Source organism: Alosa alosa, chromosome 21 (genome assembly GCF_017589495.1).
Source record: "Alosa alosa isolate M-15738 ecotype Scorff River chromosome 21, AALO_Geno_1.1, whole genome shotgun sequence".
NCBI classification, from domain to species: Eukaryota; Metazoa; Chordata; class Actinopteri; order Clupeiformes; family Clupeidae; genus Alosa; species Alosa alosa.
In genome coordinates this window covers 20,615,845-20,636,225 of record NC_063209.1, presented here as the reverse complement: position 1 = coordinate 20,636,225, position 20,381 = coordinate 20,615,845, and the positions used below count along the sequence as shown (strand labels likewise).

General features: G+C 43.1%; 1 protein-coding gene across 1 annotated transcript; it reads right to left on the bottom strand.

Annotated features, from left to right (window-relative positions):
* Positions 1-1,245: 1,245 nt before the first annotated feature.
* gabra6a (gamma-aminobutyric acid type A receptor subunit alpha6a) lies at positions 1,246-20,160 on the bottom strand. Its single transcript, XM_048230972.1, has 10 exons — positions 19,992-20,160; positions 19,704-19,807; positions 19,551-19,618; positions 18,682-18,902; positions 17,776-17,858; positions 17,538-17,681; positions 15,856-16,008; positions 15,281-15,534; positions 4,035-4,264; positions 1,246-1,429 (listed from the first exon to the last, which is right to left on the bottom strand). The coding sequence occupies exons 1-10, from the start codon at positions 20,024-20,026 to the stop codon at positions 1,414-1,416; spliced, it is 1,308 nt and encodes a 435-aa protein (XP_048086929.1). The 5' UTR covers positions 20,027-20,160; the 3' UTR covers positions 1,246-1,413.
* Positions 20,161-20,381: the final 221 nt, after the last annotated feature.

The window sequence follows — 20,381 nt, the reverse complement described above, 5'->3', positions numbered from 1 at the left end:
TATCCATACACAGAAAAACAGTCCAGTAAAACCTGGGCCTTTGGTCAATTCCAGGCTGCTGACTAAATAGTGTTTTGCATGGGTCATCACATTGATGGAACAAAAATGTTGGTTGCATGGCTCATCACATTCTTGGAAAAAGCAAATGGCACAGAATTAATCTAAGCAATAACATGGTTAAAAAATAATTAACGGCAGGACGGATGATTGCAAAGAAATGCACTCGGCATGGCATAGCCGCCATGTTGACATCCGACCACCAATTAGCAGCGCGGGCCCAACTCAATGCACAATGGAGTTTGCTCTGTCAGCAGTGAAGCCTTGTCTGCTTATGGACATTCCCCTGTATGGAACAATGATTAACAATAAAGGAAGGGGGGGGGGACAAGACGACAACAGAACTGTTCTACAGCCAACGCCTTTGCGGAAAATAGACCCCATCTTCTCTGCAGTCATGTTTTCAGGAAACGGCCGTATATGAATCACGACTGGAACAAGGTAGCTGGGTTTGCGGGGAGGCAGCGGCATAAAAATTCAGTCTTATGATTGCTCTTTTTCAGATTGTGAATTTCTTTGAAGCTGCCAGGGAGTATAAGCCTCCTCCAGTGCGTTTGATCTCCTGCAGTGAGCCACATGGCTCTGTAGAGGGCAGCCGTCTGAAAGCGTTGGTTCCATGTTGCATCACCAGCCACAGCTGCAGATTATATCATCAACTTCTCCTGGGTGTGTGTGTCTTTTCTACACTCTGAGGGGTGGGACCTTAGGGGAGGTATGTGTATGTGTGTGTGTGTGTGTGTGTGTGTGTGTGTGTAGGGGGTTGAGGGGGAGACTTGAACAAGGTTTGGAAAATGAGGAGGATTTCTCCCTCCGTTCTCCCTCTCACAAATGGCTGTCTGGTGTCTCCGAGGGATGCGTCTTTGCCATGGTCGTATGGAAATGTCATGGAGATGGCGAGGGGAGAGTGGAGAGGTCTGACTGATTGAGAGCCTGGCAGAGGAGTGGAGAGAAGAGAAGAGGGAGGAGACGAGAGTGTCTCTACTGAGGACCTGGGACCAGAGGAGGAGGTGGTGCTGATGGTGGAGGTGGTGCTGATGGTGGAGGTGATGGTGGTGCTGATGGTGGAGGTGGAGGTGGTGCTGATGGTGGAGGTGGTGCTAATGGTGGAGGTGGTGCTGATGGTCGAGGTGGAGGTGAAGGTGGTGCTGATGATGGAGGTGAAGGTGGTGCTGATGGTGGAGGTGTAGGTGATGCTGATGGTGGAGGTGAAGGTGGTGCTGATGGTGGAGATGATGGTGGTGCTGTTGGTGGAGGTGGTGCTGATGGTGGAGGTGTAGGTGGTGCTGATGGTGGTGGTGAACCTCCCACATAAGGACAGAAGCGAGCAATCATCAGCTTGAGATCAGCTGCAAGAACTCACTGGCCCAGGACCCTGTAGAGAAGTAAGGAACACACACACACACACACACACACACACACACACACACACACACACACACACACACACACACATCATGAGCCCTGCTTGAGAGCAACAACTCAATGATTCACAGCAAGTGCCTGCCCTCACAGTGAGACCTCTACCTGAACAACCCAAATCTGAGGGGTTTTTTCCGTGCTCAAGCTCAAAATGAGAGGGCAGGCAGCCATGTCAATATGTGACGCTTGCTCTGAATGTGTTATTAAGGAAGACCACTGAGCTGAGGTGTCGGAAGATAACCTGCATTGTGAGATCTAAACTATGAACGAAGAGAATGATGGTTAAATTACTTAACTCTAAGCAGGATCGCTGTTTACAGTGTTTGATCTTACAAACTTTTTGCAGAAGTTTGGCATATTTGGCTCATTATGTCAGTAAGTATAAGTATATATACTCTTTTGATCCCATGAGGGAAATTTGGTCTCTGCATTTATCCCAACCCATGAATTAGTGAAACACACTCAGCACACAGTGAGGTGAAGCACACACTTATCCCTGCGCAGTGAGCTGCCTGCAACAACAGCAGCACTTGGGGAGCAGTGAGGGGTTAGGCGCCTTGCTCAAGGGCACTTCAGCCATGCCTACTGGTCGGGGTTCGAACCGGCAACCCTCCAGTTACAAGTCTGAAGCGCTAACCAGTAGGCCACAGCTGCTACTCTATAGACACAACCAAAAAAGACATAACACTTGGAGATAAACAACTCACATCTATGCGAAAATGAAACAATCAAAACTTAACAATTCTTTCTAAAAATCATTGCAACAAAATGATACACTCATGCACCATTTTAATTATTCTTTCAAATCGGCAGCAACACACTGATGTGCTTTATATAAAACACTGGCGATCTTAACTATCTTTCTCAGAGAGACTTTTGTAAAACTCAAAAATAGAAATGCTCCAGTAATCAGCTTACAGTTGTTGTTTTTTTACAACTGCAACAAAAAAATATAAATATACTGCAATATATATATACAGCTCTGGAAAAAATGAGTGACAATCAAACAAGTTGACGATCATATTCAAATGTTACTCAGCAACCATAGGATGACAAATGTGCAGTGGTCTCGTATTTTTCCCAGAGCTGTATACACGTATACTGTATGTATATGCATATACTGCAGTAATCAATACAATGTAAACAAAACAAAAATTAAACAAAAAATAACAGGTCTATAGATCCTGACTTCAACTGGAATCTGGCCACATACAGTAACCTCATCTACATCAAACAATATAATATATATATATATATTCATATTTATATTTATATTCATATCCATATCCACCACTGACCTGACCCCCCATCAATGTCTCGGCATACCTCTTCCATTGCTTGCAGAAGAGGCATGCAAGCATGTGGTTGGTGGTCATATACTTTTCATTGGCACGCTGAAAAACATTCTTCGATACGTTTTAGAAATGGGGAGTTAAGGGGCAAGTACAGAACTGTACACGGTACTCAAAATAAAAGTACAAAGTTGAACAGGTACACATGTGCTATGTCTCAGACTGATTGGTGTTCAGTTTTTTCTGTATTGTTTACAGGTATGTGTGTGGGTACCAGATGTGTTTTGCATTTTGAATAGAAGTGTTTCCCCAATGATTACAAGAGATTACATTTTTAAAGTGCCTAGCGTAAAAAAAAACCATGTGTAGTATTTCGCAATAAATGTGTTGCAGAATTGCAAACAAAGTGCAAAGCAGAAAGTGTGTTTAAGGTATGGTTACACTATGGTTAAGGTTAACGGTTAAAACTTCAGGTTTTAAGGCTTTGCTTTAAGCATTCATTTTAGTGTGTAAGCAATGGGCAAAAACTATAATCGGAAAGCCCTTGTTTAATCTTGAATGCAAATGTTACTTTTTATGACATTTATTTGTATTTGCTAGTGGTGGCCTTGGCTTGGTCGTAAAAAATAGAAAGCAACAACGGAAAAATAAACCTTCCATGTGGAAATGTAATTTTCATGAAAATACATCCTCGGTGCCCTTGTTTCCATGCAACAACACAAGCCCACCCAACAGAAACACCAGCTTGCTCTTTTTCGTCTGCTTGTCCCGCGGCTGTTTTAGAATCAGAAATTATTTATGTATTTACAGCCGGGATAAAAGTCCCAGACAAAAAGAAAGAATTAAAAAAAAAAAAGAAACACAGCGAGCAACTACTGTTGCATAAAAATCTGAGTACATCTCTGCAAGTTTCGTGGCTTTAATTCAGAACGCCACCTCCAGCATTGCTTCCTGTTAGATGCAGAATAGCTGTGCAAAGGAGGAAGTTTGCACACAGCCAGTGCATCGCACTTGAGCGGATACATATGGGAGCGTTGTATTTAAAGAACCGTTAAAGTATTTTCTCTAAAACTACCAAGTTTACCAACCAAAAGCCCAACAGACTTGCCAAACAAACACATAGGAGCTCACGTTGGCAATGTACTGCACATACGACCATGGCAAAGCTGCATTTATGGGTACATTACTGTACTTCAAAAGGGTACTGCCCCAGCAATAAGCATTTGTACCCACTTAGGTACACACTGGTACTTTCTTAGTGTGTACCTGGGCTTCTCCATGGTGTCCTTGGAGAGGTAGTAGTACCAGTAGACCAAGTTGAAGGAGCCGAAGGCCAGAGGGAAGAGCACTCGGGAGTAGGAGTCAATGGGGCTGGTGCCGGCCAGCAGCATGTTGGTGGGGATGGCCGAGCCAGACTGCAGGAAGTTGGGCAGTCTCTGTGCGGGCTCACTAATTATCGAGTTGGACCGGTACTGCCTGCTCCTACCACTGTCAGGCTAGGAGAGAGAGAGAGAGAGATACAGTCAGAGAGATAGACAGAGAGAGAGAGAGGAACAAGGAGGGAGAGACAGATAGAGATGAAGAGAAAAAGTAAAACATGTGAGATTAGCATGCCAGATGGAAGGTTATTTTAGCTGGGGACATGTACTACCAGCTACGCATACAGTTTAGATTTCACAAGTCCATTCTACTCCTCAGTAAATAAATGCTTATGCATATCTGTTTACAACTATGCCAAGTCTAAATTATATACATACAACATATAAGTTAGGACTTGACACAAGAGATTCTAGATTGTTTTTTTTTTCTCCTGCAGAAATCTAAAACAGCTATGGGAAATATTTCCCATATATTTCATATTGTTAGACCTAGAAGATTTTCCACTGGACTTTACAACTGAAAGTTATACAATTTTAAATAAAATATTTGAGCTAATGAGCTAACAGATAACACACCAATACTTGCTCATAGAAATCCAGCACATTTGACAGCAAATTTGGCATATGGGGTGGGAACCCAGAATGGAAATCAGGGATATTAGGATGATAAAGTTGACAACAGTACCTTTAATGGTATCTAATGTAGTCTTCCATTTGACCACTAGGGAGCACTACAGAGGAAAGTGGCCCCAAAATGTAAATATTATCCATACACTATATATGGGCTTGTTTGTTTGTCAGCTTTTCCCCCATATATTGTAGTGTTCCACATATTCCATGATTGATTGAATGATTTAGCATTCAATATGCAGTAAAAAAAGTGTTAAATCACACAGAATGTATTCTGGTGACTGTATTTGAAAAGGCTTGATTGTTTCTTTTGGACTTTTCATTGGGCCCTGGTGGCATCACAGCTAAAGAGGATGTTTTTTCTCCCCTCCTTCCGAGCCCAGATGGTGGATGGGAACTGCAGGTTGAACATGTGAAATGTAGGTGAGAGATTATGTGTGGAGGAGTCATGGAGCCGGGTTAGAACGCCGAGGCTATTTTTAAAATGCCAACGGTGAGCTCACCACGTGGGAGTTCTCCCCAGAGACAGCGAACGCCCGTGGCATTAGCATATTTACCTCTGCATAAAAGATAAGAGCTCCGTGTCGTTACTGATCTTGCCGTGTGAGAACCGAGTCCCGACACGAGCAGTCATTAAAACTTTCGTGCTGGTTCCTTAAAAAAAAAAGGCCCCAGGAGCAAGCACCCGTTCCCTCTTCTCACTCCCCCCCCCCCCACCCCGTCTCACCACCCCCCTCTACACACACACACACACACACACACACACACATCTCACCCCCACCTCATTTTCTCCTGACGCAGACCCACATCCCAACTCCGCTCTCCTTTCTCCATGGAGCTTTCTGAAGGTCTCGTGCTGTGTGCTTGCCTGGGCTGGGTGGCTGGCAGTGAAGAAGGCGCAGCGCAGCGCAGCGTGAGGACCTTGAGACTCCATGGAGGGGAGAAGCACATGCTCAAGCACCTCACGGCCTGGGTGTACACGTCAGCCCATGGCCCGCACTGAGGCCCTCACACCAGCTGCTGAGGCTGGTGCTCTCTCTCTCTCTCTCTGTATGTGTGTGTGTGTGTGTGTGTGTGCCAATACTTGTAGATATAAAGTCCTGCATGCATAAGAAATGTCCTTTGGTGCTGGGTGTCAGCGAGAGTACCGCAAAAACCAAAAGCTTGGGGGTTGAGCCTTAACACCCACTAGCGTCTGCGTCCTAAATCACATACGGGCCCAGTGGCCACTGGGGTCCAGGGTCAAGTCTGGCCCGAGGTCCTGTGCCGAGCCCACTCCCCATCTTTCTCCTACCCATTTCCAGTCTACTTTGCTCTCTCCACTGATCTGTCAATACAGGCAAGAAATCTTAAGAATTGAGAAGAAATCTGAAGATTGAGAGCACAATTTAGTAAATCGAGACCACAAATTAGTTTACAAGTGCACAATCTTTAGTAAAATGTTCGCACAAAAAAAAAAAAAGTGCAATGACAGTAGTATATTATCATGAACTATCTGTCAAAATAAGCCCCGCCCCCTGAAACGTCATAAATCACATCATAACCACGCCTCCTTTTTATGCAAATTAGCCACGTGGTTGTCGCCACGTGTTGTTTGTTATTGTTATTGTTTTGTGAGTCATGTGACAGTCATGTGACTGGTGTCAAACCCCTGGGCAGCCATATTGGATGTAAAGTCATGTGACAGTCATGTGTCTGGTGTCAAACAATGCCACGCCCCCTAGGCATCCATATTGGATGTAGTGTCATGTGACAGTCATGTGCCTGATGTCAAACCCCTGGGCGGCCATATTGGCCCCCAAACCCCCATGTGTGTTTTGTGGATAATGGGGGATCAGATAAACTTTGTAAGAGTTGTATATGTTTAGTGGTAAATGGGGCTAAATACAAAGTGTGCTGCTAGGATGGCCGAGTGGTTAAAAGTTGGACTTAAGATCCAATGGATGTTTGTGTCCTCGTGGGTTCGACCCCCACTCCTAGCAACTATATTAATGGCTGAGAGTAGTATGAAGTTTACTTTTATCAAATAGGTTTTGCTGATGTGGCCGTATTTGAGGACATGTACGATGTTAAAATTGTGGTCTTTTGCCGAACCCCCCTACATGAGTTGCTGACGTATCAGACTAGGGTGACACCCAACCCTAAGAAAACTGTTTATCTGTACCTCCATGACAATCATTACCACCGGATTTTGCGCCCCAATACATTCCTGGGGGAAGGTCACTTTTGTGGTTTTTGCTACCGTGGCTACAGTAGTAAACGTGATCACGCGTGTAAATACAGCTGTGATATATGCAACGATGTGAATTGCCACAAAAATAAAGGACCATCAGTATACTGCCGTGATTGTATGCGATACTGCAAATCAGCTTACTGCCATTCCAGACACAAACAACCTGCGCCCACTGGGGTTATAGGCAGAATGGTGGTCCCATGTGATGTCACTAAGTACTGCAAAAAGTGTAACAGACGATATCATGTTAGCATGAATAAGAAAAACCCCCACAGATGCTCATCCATGCGTTGTCCTCACTGTAAAGCCAATTTGGTGCCTGGTGATAACCATAGCTGTTTCATTCAACACTTCAAGCCGGAAGAGACAGAGCCCAAGTATATCTTTTTTCGATTTAGAAACATCGATTTGAAAATGGTAAACACCAGGCTAATTTTGCTGCTGCCATGACTTTCAAAGGGGGGTCTTTTGAGGCCGAGGGTAGTAGTTGCGTGTTTATGATGTTGAGCCACTTCAGACGGTCTACATATAAGGGCTACACATGGATGGCCCACAATGCATCAGGGTTTGATAATATCATTTTACTGGAGCATTTCACCAAGCTAGGGGTTACGCCCAAAATAATCATGACTGGATGCAGATTAATTTTCATGTATGATGAGATCTTTAAACAGCGGTTCATTGACAGCTATTAGTTCATCCCCATGCGTTTGGCTAAGACAACTGCGGCCTTAAATCTGAACACCCGTGAAAAGGGTACTTCCCACACAAATTTAACACAGCGGTGAACAACTACTATAGGGGCCCCTATCCAGACCGTGAGTACTATGGAGTACGACACCATGTCCAATAAAGACAGAGCTGACTTTGACACATGGTATAGCGAAGCATCAAAGGCGTATTTGATTTTCAGAAAGAGCTACGATCTTCACGGGGTTCATGATGTTGTGCTACTGAGGACGGCGTGCATGAAATACCGCGCGAGACGTTCATGGGCTGTACTGGTGTAGACCCATTCACTCAGACTACATTAGCATCCTGCTGCATGGCTGTCTACAAAGGCGCTTCCTGCAACGCGAGACACAATAGCACTCACACACAACAATGCCTATGTTAACCAACATAAAGGCGTACTCCAACTCCTCTACCCAATGGTTGGAATATGTGAATGATAGTAGAGATATGGTTGTACAACATGCTTTGAAAGGTGGCGAGGTGCAAGTAGGTCAGTACTACCTCGGCGGCTATTATGAAAAAAAAATGGTGTCAAACATGCACTTTCGAATTTAATGGCTGTTTTCATCACGGCCATGATTGCCGCTACAATCCAGACCATATACACCCCCTGTTAAATATCCCTTACGGGGATGTGAGGAGACATTTTGATGATAAGGTGACATACCTTACCAAGACCAAAGGGTTTAGGGTCGAAGTGATGTGGGAATGTGAGTGGAACCAGGCTAAGCAGCGTGACCCTGATGTTAAGAGATTCATGGCCACATCGTACACCCCGGCGTTTAAAACCTCGCGATGCTCTTTGCGGTGGTAGAACAGATGCTTACAATCTTTACCGCAAAGCTGGTGAGGGTGAGAAAATTCACTACGTTGATTTCACATCCCTATACCCGGCATGTCAGAGCAAGTGTGAGTACCCCATCCACAACCCCCAGATCATAGTGGGAGATTTTCAGCCACTTGAAAATTATTACGGGTTGATCAAAGCTACAGTCTCTCCACCTAGGGGCTTACTACACCCCGTGCTGCCATACCGCTGCAACGGCAAATTGATGTTCCCCCTCTGCAGGACTTGTGCTGTAGAAGAGAATCAGACCAGCCCCTGTGAGCACAGTGATGATGAGCGCTCCATTTCGGGGTGTTGGGTTAGTCTTGAGCTGATGAAGGCTATTGAAAAGGGCTACATTGTTACCAAGGTTGATGAGATCTGGCATTTTTCTCAGAGATCTGACACATTGTTTTCAGACTATGTGAAAACATTTCTCCAATTCAAGCAGGAAGCTAGCGGATACCCAGCCCATGCAGTGACAGATGAGGCAAAAGAGGCCTACATTGAGGACTATTTTGAGAAGGAGGGGATTAGGCTGGATCCTGCTAAGATCTGTCTGAACCCAGCCACAAGGCAAATAAACAAGCTGTTGCTCAACAGCCTCTGGGGTCGCTTCTCTATGAGAGAGAATCTGCCCACCACCGAAATGGTGAAAGACCCCGAGCAGTTTGCCAGATTTTTGGTTGTGAATATGATGTCACACACTTTTCATTTGTGTCTGATGATGTGGCCCTAGTCCAATGGCGACATGTTGAGGGTAGTTGTGTACAGACCGCAAACATAAATGTGTTTGTGGGTGCATTCACCACGGCTCATGCACGCCTTAAATTGTACGATCTTATGGACAAATTGGGTGGCGCCTTTTGTACACAGATACTGACAGTCACGGTTTATGTCTCAAAGGATGGCGATTGGGAGCCGCCGCTGGGGCCCTATTTAGGGGATCTCACAAATGAGCTGGATGATGGTGACTACATCACAGAATTCTGTTCAGCCGGACCGAAGACTTATGGCTATCGCACAGCCCGGGGTAAAACCTGTATGAAGGCGAAAGGCATCACGCTTAATGCAGAGAATTCAAAACTGATCAGATTGGACACCCTCATTGGCCTTGTTGATCATTATGTGACTGACAGAGATAGTACACGACACATATGGGCTCGAACTGATAATATTGTGCGTAACAAGAAACATCTCATTCTAAAAAACAAAACTGGTGAGAAGAGGTTCAGGGTTGTTTACAACAAGAGGGTGCTACCACCCGACTACACAACTAGGCCATAATGGATACTAAGGGGTATATGTCTATCATGGATAAATATAACACTGGCTTAAAAGAGGCCCTGTATAACGATTTCAGACTACAGCATCCATTTTCTTGTGTGATAAGCGGGCCTTCTAATTCTGGCAAGACATTTTTGTAAAACAGTTGATAGCCAATATCGACACCCTTATTAGTGATGCAATTGAAAATATAGTGTATATTTATGATTGTTGGCAACCACTTTATGACGAATTGTTAAAGCTGAGAGATGTCAAATTTATTCAAGGAATACCTAACGCTCTAGATGATGATGAGTTATTACCCATATCAAAAACTAACCTGCTAATTATTGATGATGTAATGAAAGATGCCAGCAATAATACAGAAATAGAGAAGGTGTTCACACAGTATGTACATCATCGTAATCTTAGTGCCATTTACATGGTTCAGAATCTGTTCTTTCAGGGGAAATCTAGCAGAACAATCAGTTTGAACACTAATTATCTAATTGTTTTCAAAAACCTAGAGATAACAACCAAATCAGTGTATTAGCGAGACAGATGTACCCGGTAACACAAAATTCTTTCTTGAATCTTTTAAAAATGCCACTGAGAAACCCTCACGGATATTTGTTGATTGACTATAAACCAAAACCCCAGATTTGTACCGCCTCAGAACAGATTTGCTTTTGGGCATCAGGCTGTCTATGTGCCAAGAAAACAAACTGAGACACCGATATGTCTGAGAGAATCGGTAGAAATTTGCCTCTTTTGAGGCGGTTTACTTAAAGCTAAACCGCCCCAGAGGCGTGTCATTTTACATTCTGCGTCAGATGAGCTAATCTTAGCTCTCTGTGAGGTGACACTGAATATTCTTCGTGGTACTATACCCTTAACAGCTATACAATATAAAAAACTTCTACGTAAAAATAAGATTTTGATAAAGTTACTGGCTGACAAGAAAATTGGCCTACACACAAAAAGAGACACTATTAACCAGAAAGGTGGATTTCTCCTGCCCCTCTTGAGTGTTGCTCTGCCGTTCATAACCAGTCTGTTTACATCAAGACAGAGTTAGAAGTAATGGAGTACGCTGAGAAAATGTATCTGGTACCACAAAGACAATTGGACCGTTTAAAAAATGATGTCGTAACTACCCCACTGCGCCAGTCTGTTGAAAACGAGTTGGAAGTAGCTATGAAAAATGTTTTGAGTAAAACACACCTGACCCCTCATGAGAAGGCCCTGCATTATACGTCATTATTACAGAGATATTTGGCCCTGGTTAAACAGGGAGACCTTGAGACGAACACACTGACACTGAGTTTACCACTGCAGTCATCATCCGATGATGTGTCACAGAGTTTAGCAGTACAGGCTACGCCCCCCACTTTTGAGAACAATCAGGTAGCCTCTGAGGTTTTAAAAAATGTACCCCTAGCTTCATGGAACCCATGTTTTGGGGTACATGAACTCAATTAAAGCGACCTCCCAAGCCCCCCCTTAGTGTTAGTGTTTTTGCCAGTTTAGTTCTGTAGCTGGATATTCTATTGTCAGGATAAATATCGCGGCACGCATTGCTTGGTAAAGTCACATAAAACCCTTCGATCCCTCCATGATGTCGCCGGGCGTGAATAAGGATATGTATGTTGTGTTGTGATTTAAAAGACATTTTTAAGCATCAACCACATCTTTTCTTGAGGGACCCACGAAAGTTAAATTTTGATGGCCAACCTAACCATTTTACCAATACCATACGCGTCCTACCCACTCTTTTGCTTTCCAAAATCTTTTCCACTTTGAAGGCCTTATCCCTGTTTATGAGGATTTTCTGCAACTCCTCTTCATAAAAGGTACCTTCTAACATGTCTCCATCATAGTCTTTCAACCTGTAAACAGGAGGGTTTCGATGTACACACTCTGCTATGGTGAAAAACTCACGTGTGTAGTTTTCCTCATACCCCTTTGTGAATGCACCTCTGACCTTAGATACTCTAACAAGCTCTCCTATTTTGTATTTGAACACAGATTTTTTGGCTGCTCCCGTCTTTACACCATACAGGTTTTTAAAGACCACATTTTCATTTTCTTTTGTCACATCCACAAGTCTCATTTTGATACTACGATGGTAACTGTTATAAGATGATACCATATCAGGTAAGACGTCACAGTAGCGTTTAGAGTTGGCGGCTGTTAGATAACGCCACATTCTTGATTTAATAGTTCTGTTGAATCGCTCCACGACACTAGCTTTTAATTCACTCCCCAGTGGCAAAATGATGAATGTTGTTTTTATTCACGATCCTCTGGAAATGCTGGTTAAAAAATTCTTTCCCCACGGTCAGTTTGCAACTTCTGGGGTATCTGACCCTCTTCTATGATTGATTCAAAAGCAGCGGCAACCGCCATCCCTGATTTGTTTTTTAAAATACGCACCCATGCATATTTGCTAAAGACATCTATACACGTCAGCATATATTTAGCATGGTCATTCCCCCTGGAGTATATGGACATGTCAACCAGATCCGCTTGAAATTGCCTGTTGATACCATACACAATCACCCTATTCCTTTTGTAGTTGACACGTGATACGCCTTGTTAACGGAGGATCCCATATTCAGTAGATCGGACCATTCTTCAGACAATGATCTAGCAAGCGTCATTTGATTTTTTAAGGCTTTAAAATGATGGTAAGGTACAGCAATATCAGTTGCATAACTTGTAGATTCGTCTGCTATGACATTACACAGTAAGGCTGTTAGCTCATATTTCACACGCTCTTTTGGTGGGCCTGAACCACAGCACCAATTCCCCATTACCGCTAATTGTCCCAATATGTCAGAGTTTCAAGAATAATGTTTGTATCACAATCCTGTATGTGATTTTCCTTGAAAGTGTGTAAATACCCACAGATGTATGGTTCCCCTGTTAATTCGTAGACGATAGCTTCTACAGACCCCCAAATTTTTGGGGATGGGTCTGATAGCGTAATGTCCCAATAGATGATTCACGCTTTGCAGTAGTGGTCTTTTGTATAGCCCGATGTTTTATATCCTCAACATTTGTTTGGAAGTAGTAATGATCTGGTTCAAAGAGGCAAGAATGTTGAATCTGGCTGGGGTGGCTTACTTGACATCCAAAACAGTCCTCCTGTAACTTCTGCGTGATGATGTGTTGCAGTGTAATACACACACAGGCCTTGATAAGTCCAAGAGGTAGCTCTGCCAAACAACCAACAAGGTCTTCACCAGTAGCTTTAGAAGTCCGGTTCCATCTGCTGATGATACAGGGTTTAATGACACACCAATCTCTAAGTCTTCTGAACAATCCATCATGCCCACCCCACCACAGGTATTTTGAAAGTATACACACGTATCAGTCATCTTAACATCTGTTGAAGGCATCACGACAGTTCTGAACGTCTTGATGATCCGGCTGGTGTGATCGTATACAACCACTAACCATTCAAGGGGTGTAGTCTGGAGGGCCGGCGACTTCTCCGCTACCCAATCATGTGTGACCTCTCCTTTATCTTCAGAGTCGTTTTTGTTACCGGTGGGAGGTACACCCACAGGGCGTCATCATCCACAAGATGGCATTCTCTAACATCCTCTTTATCATCCGTCAAAGTTAGCATCGCCAAATCTCTCACACAAGTAATCCATGTCATAATGTATCATTTCTTGTTCAATTACTGATTCCTCTTGATAAAACATACTTCTTGAACTTTGATCCACACCATCAGGCCAAACATGCGCTTCAGTCATTTCAACTTCATCCACATATAGAGACATTGTATGATGTTCACAACAGCTCTGAGAGTAAAGGAACCCTTCGTATGAAAACCTCTTTTTAAGCTTCATGAAAAGAGGGGATTCGGGCGGCTTCTTCACAATGGTTGGCCAGTTCCAGATCATCTTGGCACGTCTGGAAGAGACATGCCTTGACGCCCTGGTATCTTTCCAAACCAGCACTCCATTTGAACAATCTATCAACCTTTTTGAAAACATCACTTAGAACATGCGGTCTTTCCAAAGATACTCCACTTTAGGTGTATATCTTAATTCATTCAAATCTTTTTCATTATAATATGTAGGTCTTCTGTATGCACTGCTAGACAGGCGAATGAAATCCTGTGGACAGTTAGCATACATGTGGTAAGACTTGACATAGGCTGGACTATTCCATGATGCTGTGTAGCGACTGTCCATAGCAGGCTGTACAATATCCTTCCAAGAGTCCCTAAACATCACCCAATCTGCATCACAAAATGAAATGTGCGCCATGTCGTCTGAAAACGCCAAATCCGGAGATGTCAATGCGTATAGCTTCACACTGCGATCTTCCTTGTCAAAAACATAGCCTCCGATGCGCCCATCGTTCAACAACCATTGGTATTCCACGCCATCATTAGGTTTACTCAGAAAATTAACAAAAGTTTCAGGTCTCCTCCTTTGCGGTGCATAAGTCATTTCAGGATTCGATTGCTTAAGCTAACAGGGGTGAGTGTAATCCGTCTCTTTGATTTTGCCGATTCAATCATGTCAGCCATGGTAAGTTCTGTTCAAAATCACTGCTAACAATGATAGCTATACATCACCCACAGCTTTATAATCTCAATCCTAGAGACACGCCCGGGGCAAAACACACCCACTACAAAAGGGTTTATAGATAACCAGGTGTCTGCATACAGGCGTCACTACTCATAAACAGGTCTTTTTACAATGTTATCAGCACTAGTGTGCATTAGGTAGTAGGCAGACCCCGACATGAAAGGGGTCTCAAACAACACACTCAGAGACATGCCGGACAAAACACCACCCCTACAAAGTAGGATGCATTGCATACCATTGAAGCCCTGCAGCGAGAAATAGCTCAGTTGGGAGGCGTTAGATTGAAGATCTAATGGTTGAATCAGATTCCGGCAACTCCATTTTCTTTCTTTTTTTTTTTTTTTTTGTATTTAGCCCCATTTACCACTAAACATATACAACTCTTACAAAGTTTATCTGATCCCCATTATCCACAAAACACACATGGGGTTTGGGGGCCAATATGGCCGCCCAGGGGGTTTGACATCAGGCACATGACTGTCACATGACACTACATCAATATGGATGCCAAAAGTGGCATTGTTTGACACCAGACACATGACTGTCACATGACTTTACATCCAATATGGCTGCCCAGGGTTTTGACACCAGTCACATGACTGTCACATGACTCACAAAACAATAACAATAACAAACAACACGTGGCGACAACCACGTGGCTAATTTGCATAAAAAGGAGGCGTGGTTATGACGTGATTTATGACGTTTCAGGGGGCGGGGCTTATTTTGACAGATAGTTCATGATAATATACTACTAATGACACCTGCCGGGCTCCATACTACAGTGACAGCACTACTATATCTTGAGGTGGGCACCAAGGGTCACTCACCGATCCCACTTCATCGTCGCTGCCGTTACCCGTGATGACGCTGTCCTGGCGGGATTGTTTGCGCTTCTCGCGCTGCATGCGGATGCCTTGCAGAGTGGCAAAGTAGTTGACCGCCGCAAACTCGATCAGGGCGGACGCCACGAAGGCAAAGCACACGGCGATGAACCAGTCCATGGCCGTGGCATACGACACCTTGGGCAGACACTCGCGAGCGCTGATGCTGAGGGTTGTCATGGTGAGCACCGTGGTGATGCCTGGAGGGAAAGATGGAGAGGTGGATGTGAGGTACGTGTTAGAGGCTGATTCCTCATTGGTGCCAGTCAAAAACCTTTGATTAAAATGGATATTTACCCATTAAATCCAGTTTAAATCAGACACTAATGACTGAGAAAAAATTACTTCTGTGACACTTCTGTGAAACCACCAGCCACAGAAACCAGAATTTCTGGTGTATTATAGCACGTTACAAATGCATGACCATATTTATATTCATGAAAATGAACATGGAACACAAACAGACTTTTGTGACTGAATTCTCTCACATAAACACAACAATCGACAGATCATCAGCCTACCAGCAACAGTGCGGGCTGGCACTGACTCCTTGTTGATCCAAAATGAGACTTGGGACAACCCAACAATCATGATCAGTGGCACATATGTTTGGATGAGATAGTAGCCTAGCTTTCGTTGGAGAAGAAAATGCACGACCTGGACAGAGTAATGACCTGGAAAAAAAAACAATGATAGGAAATGTCAGGCTGAGACCGAGAATAAACAAGATTACCAGGAGAGATTATGTATATCAGGTTACATAAAGTGCTCTGGGATGCCAGACATAGTCCACGAAAGTGAGCACTTTCTTTGTGGGAAGTGCACTATTGCTTTCTTCCTGCCTATTCACTTGGGGGATAGCAATGTAATAAGACATTTAATTGCACCATCTTCATTGTGTTACGCCATCACTTTTATATCATATTTCTAGAATACATATCCTTAAAACTAATCATCTCAGGCAGCCGTCGATAGAATTAGGCATGCAGACAAATTGATGACCACTGAATGTAAGGAAATGTAATTATATTTCATTAAAAAAATGCTCTTGCTGCACCACAGGGGGAGTACCACATTTTCAGTGTCACCTTTGTGGTTTATTAAAAGAAAGAGAGTGCTCAGAAATATCTCAAATGTGGTGTCAGTTACATTCACACACAGGCATAAACCAATTACATGGCCGTGTTGAGTCATATATATACACAGTGTTTGAAACCCACCACACTACTCATCAGCTTAACCTCAACATGCTGCGCACAGAGAAGGATGTTTTTAATTGGGTGTATGATTAAAAGAGTTGCGGGTATCCATGTTGATGGTGAATATGCGAGACCAGATGAGAAAATGAGTGAAAGAAAAAGTGAAACAGAGTATGATAGATAGAAAGAAAAACAAGATGGAGAGAAAACAGAAGAGGGGGAGGAAAGAGAAAGATACAGAAACTGAACGAGAGAAAAGGGCTCCATATCTGTGAGCGATATTCTATCCCCTCTTTGATATGTTAACTGGGCCACAATCCTATCTTTTGGGCGACTGCCTGATCCTCTCTCACTCTCCCTCTCGTTGCATGCTTTCACTCTCACACTCCCTGCCTGCTCCACGGATCTGATGGGTCCTCTGTGGGGAACTCCACTTTTTTGCCTGTCCATAATTCTCTCTCTCTCTCTCTCTCTCTCTCTCTCTGTCTCTCTCACTCACTCAATCTCTCTCTCTCTCTCTGTCTCTTTCACCTCCTCTCTCTCTCTCTCTCTCTCTCTCTCTCTCTCTCTCTCTCTCTGTCTCTCTCTCTCTCTGTCTCTCTCACTCACTCTCTCTCTCTCTCTATCTAAGCCTCTGGACCACCACTGTTCACCATCAGGAAGTGTGATGGGCTCTCTGCACCACTGTTCTTTCATGGTTAAGGCAGACAGCACAAATGAATCCAAGCCAGTTAAGCATCTTACATCGAGCTAATGAGAGAGACAGCAACATAAATACATATAAATATATATGCTGATCTGTTTGGACCCCATATAAAATATATAATATGCTCTGAGAATAATGGCTAACAGAAGCATGCTTTTGCTATAATCATGTCAGAGAAACACAGCATGGCCAAGAACAACAAGACAAAAACAACATGGCCGACTGAAGATGATGGAGGATGATGCAGATAGAGAGCATGCATCTCTCTATGGGCTGTTGTGATGATAGCAAATCTTACCTGTGTTGATTTTGTATGTTTCAGTGTAGAGGCTCTGCCCAACAAGGTCATACTGTAGTAAACTGGACGACTCTGGCGGCACATCAACTGACGCCTCGAAACCCTTTCTCCAGGTGTAAGCTATTTCGCGGTTGGTGTATGCATCTGTTTTAAAAGCAGCCAACCACACGCAAGTTATCTGAACCAACTGGTCTGTATACAGTAGTAACAGAAACCACATTAACAACAGCACACTTACAGCTTCCAAAGTATAAAGGACAAGCATGTCCATCCAGTGGAAAGTCCTGCAATTGCATTGGACACTCTGCACTTATTGTTAGTCTGAAACGCAAGATAACATTATTAGACTCAATCTTCACAGTTACAGACAAATACATACGGATCCAATACCTTCTGTCTATAACTATGGTACTTACAGCAATTATATGTATAACAGACTTCTCCTATAGCTTCTGTCTATAACAGGGGTGTCAAACATAAGACCCGGGGGCCAGATCAGGCCCGCCAGCAGGTTTCATACTGCCCCCCAAGATGTTTTGGGTAGGAAGGTAAAATTAGAAAAAAAAAAAGATATTCACATCCAGTTGTCTTCTACAATGTAAGCAATATCTCTATGATATGGTAAATTGATTAAACCTAGCACTACAAACCATCCTCAGGAAGGAAGTGGCCGAAAAAACTGACATGGGAGGTGGGTATTCGAAGAGAGAAAGAGCAGTATATGACAGCACTACATAATTTGTGCTTGTGTGCTCATAAGTGGGTATAGTAAAGGAGTATATCATCAAACAACAATCTGATACCCATGGCAAAAAATAATCATGACCATGACAATGACAGCCCCAACGAGGTCTCATTCCAACAAATGACCAACTCACTGCCTAATATGAGTTGACACCCCTGGTCTGTAACTATGGTATTACAGCACTTATATATAAATAAAAAGAGACTTCATTATTCAAAACAAATTCAAGTTGAACATATGTGTGCACTCTAGCCTATGAAACCCATGATGTAGTTAAGGCTTCTTCTTCCTCTGTTGGCATAAGGGGCACTGCCAATTCCCATGTGCTAAGCGCCTAGTTGTGCCTTTGGTAGGCCCTATTTTAGAATGCCTGTCTGTCTGTGCAATAGGCATACCTACCTCATAGTGTAAAACACTGTTCCATTCTGCATGATGCGGAACATCTTGTTGGGGGTTGTCATATTGTGGGCGATGGATCTCTTGGAGTTTCGGAAGAACGTGTCCGGTGTCCAAATTTTGTCCACCATCATGTTGTTAAGGCGAAGGATCTCAATGGGGCCTTCGAACTTTAGCCGCTCATCAACCCACATCTGCCTAAAGAACATGTCCATTCTGTACTCCTGGGAGGATTTAAAGACCAAAGAAAAGCTTAGTCAATAAAATATCTCATTTACAGCTTATTTTTATAACTCTATAAAATATGTCCCGTGTTCCATCTAGGTTGTGAGATATTGTGCATCATACTGATACGCGGAACAAACCTCTTTAACTATAGGCCTAATGTCCAAAAATGGATACAACTACAAGAAACACCTCACCTCACCTTCTTAAGTTGTCACAGAATAAGAAAATCGGTATGTCAATAACTCAATTTTGACAAAAATGTCACATAGAACATTAGAATTGGGCGTGAAAATTGTTTTCTAATAAGCTTTTTTGTGCGTTCCTGTGTGTGGAGATGCGCCGATGCCGGTATTCCCCATAATGTCTTTGAGGACGCCACAGCACTGTGCAGATCAGAGCTAACTTAAATTGAGGAGCAGGACGGATTTAGACCTCGTGAGTTAAAAATAGGCCTGAAAGAGGACTTCCATGTGCTAATGGCTACCCTGGCTACGTTGGGCCAATAGACTGATATGCTGCTGTAGGCTTTAGGTGTATCGATGAAACATGCCTGATGATTAGCTAGGCGTGCTCCTCTGACATGAATCACACTATTTCCTATAGTCCAAAGTTAACGCTCAGTTAATGCAAACACAACTTCTTACCATCTCCATATCTGATACGGGACCAAAACTTGTGACGAATATGTCTGTTTTAACTTCAGTGACGCCAACTGAAACCAAAGATAGATCAGAACAATGCAACTAAGACATGACCAACAACAACATCCTGTTATGACATAATCAATATTCAGATACCTCCAGATCCTGGTCGAAGTCGATTGTCATATCCCTCCAGCAAACGATCCAAAATGCGTGTGATATTATCTGCGTTGATCTTTTGGTTAAAAACACCATCAACACTAGAAGGTTGGATGGAAATATTGTTAGTCTACTTAAAGATACAAGACATCAGTAGCCCATTTAAGTTTATTCTGTATTATTTAGTAATGTATTGTAGTTAATTGAAAATTAGAAACTACAAAACTGTAAAAGAGTAGGCTACAAATAGTTATTGTTAAAATTAAGCGTAGGCTATTCACTTACCTGGACAAAATCAATAAGGCAAAAAACAGCAACATTCTTGCTATAGATGAGGGAATATTCCGCTAAATAATAGGCTTATTTAGTCTTAGAATGGTTAAATTGTCAACTGTCAAAAGAAGGGTTTCCTAAGAATTCATTCCATGAATCATGCTGTGTTTTGTCAGCTGAGCAGACCTTTTCAGAGTATGGATGAAGAGACAACTCTTGAAATGTGCCTAATCGAGTTAAGAGATTAAAGAAAATCCTCTCACTGTTACGACAAGTTTGTCTTCGACTTAAAAGGAGAGAGATTTAAAGTTAACACTGTGTGGCGATTTATATATGCATTGGTCTTTTTATTATACTGGTGGGCAAAAAATACGACTGACTGACTGTATCTGAAGAGTAGAC